The following is a 6,665-nucleotide window of genomic DNA, read 5'->3' as shown; positions in this document are numbered from 1 at the left end:
CTCGGGGGGGGGGGGACTTTTGGTTGCTTCTGACACTAGGGAGTGCTACAAAACTACCTGTGGACCTCACATTGAGGGATTGCTGAGGATGTCAAACATAGCACTTCCTTAAACCATCAGCTTTGGGTTCAACTCTCATGCTGGACAAAGCTCCATAACACATAGCTGGCTAGGTACAGTCAAGCCCATACCTGCTTGTGCACTTAGCAGTATCAGGTACCAGATACTAACAAGAGAATAAATGGCTTCCTTCAAAAGCTGGGTCTTCCACAGAAGTTTCTATGGCCTTTATGCCTATACCACTATCTGACCTGCTCAGTCAGAATGCTCAGCACAACATGCCTCTTCTCTCACCCTACCCCATGATCCTCACCAGTGTTATCCTCACCACAACTGAGTGATGCATTTTCAATTCTTGAAACAACCTAATAGACTTCCAGTTTGGTTTTGAGACATTCATCTCTTCCATCACTTTTATCCCTATGCGTAATGAAATGAGAAGGAAATGGTTTTGAAACGTTATTATGCTCCAACTGTCATTTGTCTCTAACCCTACAGCAACAGAACAAACACTCATTATTTCTTCTGTGCTGCTTATAAGGACTGGGATGGTGACCTATTAATTCATAAAGGTATCATATTGTATCAATGGCAGCCCCAAGAGGAGTTTCATTTAGCAGTCTTGCAGCTGAATATTAAAATGTACTAAAGAGTACAGAGTTAGCACAGGGGAAAGTATCCATAACATACTTACAATAAACCTGCCAGTTTTGTTAGAACAGCCATACAGACGAGGAGGGTGGTCTTCAGACTCAGTCAGGAGCTGTGTGGAAGTCTGGTATTGTTTCTTGCCTCCAAGGGCTTTCCAGAATTCCGCTGGAATATATAATAATCATCTACTTGGCGCTGAGCTTTATAATGCTAAACATTTTTTCAAAAATCCCCTTTTCACTTTTTCTGATGTGAACATTTTTCTTTATTGGCAGATATCTACATGCAACCACAGAGCAACACCTTTCTTTTTCTCTCTCTCTGTTTCTGTTGCCCAACATATAGAAAGGACAAATTCAGTAATGCTCTGTCTCCACTGTAACCCTAATGACTTCTCTGAGGCTTTGCTATTAGTAATCAACTTGAGGCAAATGCCTTTGGCTGCTGAGCCATGGAAAAAAAACCCCAAACGACACTTTACCAGTAGAGGAAGTGTGTTAATTTTACCAGGCTCCCCAGCATCTGAATAGAGTGGGCTCTTCAGCAGGGTTTTTTGGTGCTTTTATCTAATAGCTGATTCAATCAGCTGGTTCCACAAAAATGTCTGCAAGTATCCCATGGTGTGAAGACATGGGACCCAATTCTGTGTGGTGCTATGCAGCCTCAGTTCACAATGAACAGCCAGACTGCAGAGTGCTCACCTGGTTCCTTGCCTTCATCAATCCTAGCCATTTGACATTTTAGAACACTGGCTACGTACTGAGCTCCCTTCTCTTCTTCTTTGCTTGCTCCTTTTCCTACCCAGGTATAGCCTGAGTTTGTTGGCAGTTTCAGAACAAAAACATCATTGGAGTTCAGTGAAGTTGCATCAACATCAACCTAGAACAAGAGTGAGATTGTTTCCTTCTGATTTTCAAATAACTCTAATTTTCATCTTCATTACATGGGTGCTGAGATTTAACAATGGTCTAAATTCGGAGTCTCACAATAGTCCTTAGTACTAGTGTTTCTCTAGATTTATACTTGGCAGGGGCAAGACAAGGTTTTAGCTTGATATTAGTAACTGGCCAGAAAGAAAAAAATATTGGTATTAGTTCCCTGTGCTTATGAATAAATGTCCCCTATGCCCAAATGATTCTTCAGTTGTCCTCTAGATAGCTTCTTGCAGTTTCCTCTGAATTATGGAATCCTGATCTTTGTCAGAAACAACATAACTGTATTAAACCAAAACAGCATCTGGTTCAACTCAGAATTCTTATAACCTTACTTAAGTTATAGTCATTAAATATCAGAAACTTTGTTTCTGGTATTCATTGTAACTGTACATAGAGTATTGTTAACGGACTTTACCTCTATAATCCTGGTAGTGGAGGCCAGATTTTTGCGTATTTGAAACAGGCGTGTGGGGGAAGCAGGTTTCTGACCTCCTTTCTTAGATGTTCCATCCTTGTAGACAATGAGTGGCTTATTTTTGAACAAGCTGAGCAAATGTGCAGGCTCTTTGCCTTGCGTGACTCGTATCTATGCATATGGGAACACAAATACAGGAAAATAAAATTACAACATTATTAAATCTGTTTAGCTTGATGGAAGAGCACAGGGGATGATGATTAATAAATATAAGTAGATTAACAAGAATTACAAGTGGCAAACCATCTCAGATATCTAAGTCTACATGGCCTCAGAGGCTTGTAGTCAGTAGTACAGTATTCCTAAATTGTTTTGTCACTCATGTTAACACAAATACAACCAGCCAGGCCACCCACCTGCATTCATGTCCCAAACTGATAAATAGGTCTGTGGAAATTCTCTGGAGTTGTCCCCAGCAGACCCTAGCAGTACGATGCATTCTGAAACGTACCGGAGACCAAGGTCTCATAGGGGGCCACAGAGGAACACCCCAGAGTGTTCACTGGAACATTTCCAAATTTGGAGCATGCCCCAAGTCATCCATTCAGGGATATGCTGTTGCCATAGTACAGACATACCTTTAGTGATTAAAAAGCTGATGACTGCTGTCTATTTTAGCATTAAAAAGGTTCCTTTTTGAAAACACTTCCATTTTACAGAGATTTATGAAGGAGAATCTACCTCTGGGGGTTAGAGGATTTGTATGTAAATGAAGTAAGAAAGGAAGGTTTTATATCATATCCTTTATTTCTAGCAGTATATGTATCAGCATAAAGAGGAGAAAGAGAACACATATCCACTTAGTTGGGAACAGCTATAACCTTCCATGGTACTCGGATGGTAATTGAGGCTGCTATTGTTAATTTAGATGGCAACTGTGTGTAACAGAACTTTGCATGTTCTCCTATAGCAGAATCCCCTATTCCTTCACTCCAAAAGAAGCAAAAAGGCCAAAATCTGTCTCAAGTCTCTTCAGTTTTGCCAATCTGCACTATACAAGACAGCATGTTTCAAGCATACGTTAGAGTATGAATCTATATCAAGTATGCCTCAGAAGACGGGAAAGATGGAGGACAGAAGGGAAGATATGGGACAGAAGAGACTGGAGGGAACAGCAGGAAAATGGCTAAATGACTAACGTGATTTTAAAAACCGTGTAGATGAAAAGAGGGCAAAGAAAAAAGCAGAGTCCCTAATGCAGCCAGGCTTAATTTGGATGCCAGTCTTGTTGTTCTGAAAGAGCTTTGCCAGTAGGGGGAGTTAATATACCCAACAGCAGTATACATAGAAAACAGAGCTGCTTAAACTCTGGCTTTTAGCCTGCACTATCTGCTTTTATGCTTGAGACCTGGTGGCTCAGCTTACCAGCTGGGTTCTCTGACTCTTCCTGTCAGATGTCAACACAAAGAGGGCAGATGGCCACAATTACTTCCCCTCCCCTGACAGCTACTCAGTGACTGCCTTTTCTCAAATGAAAGAAACAGGGGAGGTAAAGGACGAGTCTGAACAAGAAAGCAATGATTAACTGGCAGAGGGAGAGACTGAAAGTGCCTCAGTACCACCCAGCATAACCTCCATCTCCAGCAGCCGCAAAGCTGCAAACTGCTGAGTGCTGCCTGCTGGTGGAAAAGCAGCTCCTGGGCCTGACACTGGAGCTCTGAGAAGCAAAGCCCACAAGGTGCTGGTGGGAATGGATGCACTTTGTGGGACAAGTACACACTGACATACTGTGTAGCCATGAGCTGCTAAACTGTGTATGTTAGTGGATGCTTGTACAGGGTGGAAGAGGGATTCTTATTGTAGCCCTGTACAGGCTGCCCCAGAGCCAGAGTAGAGGAGGATGCTGTTAGGCTGCTGCTGCTATTTCTCCTCTGCAAGTGAAGAGGGAGAGGACTAGCAAAAAATGAGAAGTGGCTAAGGTCCTGGCATACTGAGTACTTCAACACTGGCACAGAGAACTAATCTCTGCCACCAAAACAACTGGTGCAGATTACTCCTCTCAGAAGTCAGAATCAGATTCTGACTCCATCTCTACTCTTTCTTCTCAAGCAGCACAGCCCTTTTATCTTTTTGGAGTACCAAATTGCAGTCCAAGGGGATAAAAAGACAGAATGAATAGGACAAAACCTTTCAACACCTCCCCTCACCTTCAGACCAGCCATAACCTGCCCTTCCTTTTGCTCTTATAATTTAGTACATAAAAGTGATGATGAGCCCTCTATGGCTGTGACAGTTTAGTGAACTTACCATGCCAAGCAGCAGCACCCACAACCATTCTAGGCCACTCTATACCACTTTTCTCCTATATCTGACACTGTGTGTGCATACCTATGTGCTGCCTTGGGCTGTCTAATTAGTATTACTGAGCAAGATGGCCAATTAACCTGACCATAGCATCTATATTGCTCCATGTTTACAAAGATGCCTGCATGGAGTATTAATGCCTGTTTGAGAGTAGTGCTACAAGGCACAACTATTTTGCACTTTCTATGTAATTTTGATGTCTCACTATCAGATATTTAGGTACAAATCAGGTAGTGAGAAGACAGAATGAAACCTAGTGCAACCACCAACATTTGCAAAGGGCAAATTGTATCAGTTCTCTGAAGGTGCAAAAAAGCAGGTAAGTTTTAAAAAGCTACCTAAAAGAATGTAAAATGAAGATAAAATGAGGGATTATTGAGAAATAGGTTGCTTTAAATCTTTTACTGTCAATGCCTCTCAGTACTATAATGTAGCCTGTAGTACCACCTAGTGACTAAAATGAAGGTTACAGTTTTAAATGTTAGAAATTATGACTAATACGCATGTTGTGGTAGTGTAAGAGTGAAGTTGGAGCTGTGATGGTCCACAAATGATGAAACCTGACAAAAATTACCTTCATTCACAAACATGTCTAACCCCATCCCAATTTTCCAACTGGTCCAATAAAATATATCACTCTAACAAATCCTGGTCTCACATAATATAGATGGTAAAATACAAATAATTGCTAACTGGACACATCTGCATGAGACATTTACTGCACAGTTGACTAATTAGCTGTGAAGTAAACATCTTGGTGTCTACACATGCACCTTCATTAGGCTGGAATAAACTAATTTACTCCACAGCTGCGCACATGGACACCAGAGAGGCTGGCTGAGGTGTGAAGGTGATGCTATTTGGGGGCTGCCTTCTGGCTAGCCCCATCCTGGAGTACCCTTGTGCCCCAGCCAGCCCCTCTGCAGCACACTGAGTTGCAGGGAGCATCCCTGGGCTGGCAGGCTGACCCTCCAACCCAGCTCAACATATTGCAACATAATGCACAGGTGCAGACATGCGCTTGGGCAGCAGTAAGTTCTGGAGCTTATTGCAGGGCATTATCAGGCACATGTAGACACACCTGTTGACCTTTACTGTCCCCCTGCTTTACATGTGACAGGTTAGGGTGCTTTTGGTATCTTTGGGAAACATACCTCATAGTTGTGTTACAGGATTGATTGTGTAGTTTGAGGTATAGGTTAGACAAGGATTTGTTTGGAATAGTTTGGACATGGATGAGCCTGCCTCAGGCAGAGGGTTAAGCTGGATGACCTCTGGAAGTCCCTTCCAGCCCGACTTTCCTATGATCCTGCCAGTGGTACACACATGTTGAAATGAACTATTTTATTAAATATAATAATATTGCAAAGAAATGGAATCTTTTAACTTTAATGAAACAGAAACCGGTATCAATTGTTAGTATTTTTTATTATTTGAATTACCATCATGCAGGAGCCCTAGTTATGGACTAGCACACTTTTGTGCTAGATGCTGTACAAACACAGACCATTATGCTATTTTAAAATACATTTTGCTTTATTTTAGCTGAGTAATTATATGGAAAGACTGCAACCAACACTTAACAGAATTTAATAGAATGTCAGTACATTACTGCTTATTATGAACAAATATAACTATTTCATGTGTGTGCATGTGTGTGCACACACATACACTCATGATCTCTATGATCATTGATACTAACTTTGAGAAGAATGAGGGCTGTTAATATTTAGAAGTGAAGAAGGGAAGGCACATAAACACTGTCCTCCTTTTGCCTCCTTTCCTCATATCTCTTTACTACTTTTTCTTTTCTCCTACTATGTCTTCACACACAAAAGATTTCCTACCTCTTTTGCTGCAATGACCCTTTACTAGTGACAGAAATGAAGCCCATGCCTTAATGCCCTATCTTCTCTAAATTGTTTCTGGGTCCTGTGAAAATCTACACCCATTTACGCCCACTCTTCCCCTATGTGCCTGCAGGAAGTAGTACCAACAAAACAGAGAAGGGAGAGGGACAGCAGGTCACAAGGGCTGGTTGTCCCTTGGAATCCACTCCTTTCAGCAGCCACAGACCTCTGCCTTTCCTTCCACACTGTAATTCTGATTTCCTGTAGCCTGGGGGTTGTATATGTGTGAAAAGTATAAAGGGAGGAAAGGCACAAGTTATCTGCTATGCATTAGATCCTAAACCTGTAAGAGCCTACCACCCCCACTGTTTAGAGAAAGAGCCAAAAGGG

At 41.9% G+C, this 6,665-nt stretch overlaps 1 protein-coding gene across 1 annotated transcript in view; it reads right to left on the bottom strand.

Moving 5' to 3' along the window:
* The window catches only part of SCIN (scinderin), a 118,681-nt gene that overhangs the window by 6,913 nt on the left and 105,103 nt on the right, over positions 1 to 6,665 (bottom strand). Inside the window, exons 11-13 of the mRNA XM_019508497.1 lie at positions 2,062 to 2,232; positions 1,413 to 1,590; positions 755 to 876 (exon numbers count right to left, since the gene is read on the bottom strand). Coding sequence (XP_019364042.1) covers positions 755 to 876; positions 1,413 to 1,590; positions 2,062 to 2,232 — 471 coding nt within the window. The remainder of the gene's footprint in view (positions 1 to 754; positions 877 to 1,412; positions 1,591 to 2,061; positions 2,233 to 6,665) is intronic.

Source organism: Gavialis gangeticus, unplaced genomic scaffold, assembly GCF_001723915.1.
Source record: "Gavialis gangeticus isolate Ggan-Ray unplaced genomic scaffold, GavGan_comp1, whole genome shotgun sequence".
Classification (NCBI taxonomy): domain Eukaryota; kingdom Metazoa; phylum Chordata; order Crocodylia; family Gavialidae; genus Gavialis; species Gavialis gangeticus.
Note: the sequence above shows the minus strand (reverse complement) of the source record. Positions and strands in the feature narration are given on the sequence as shown.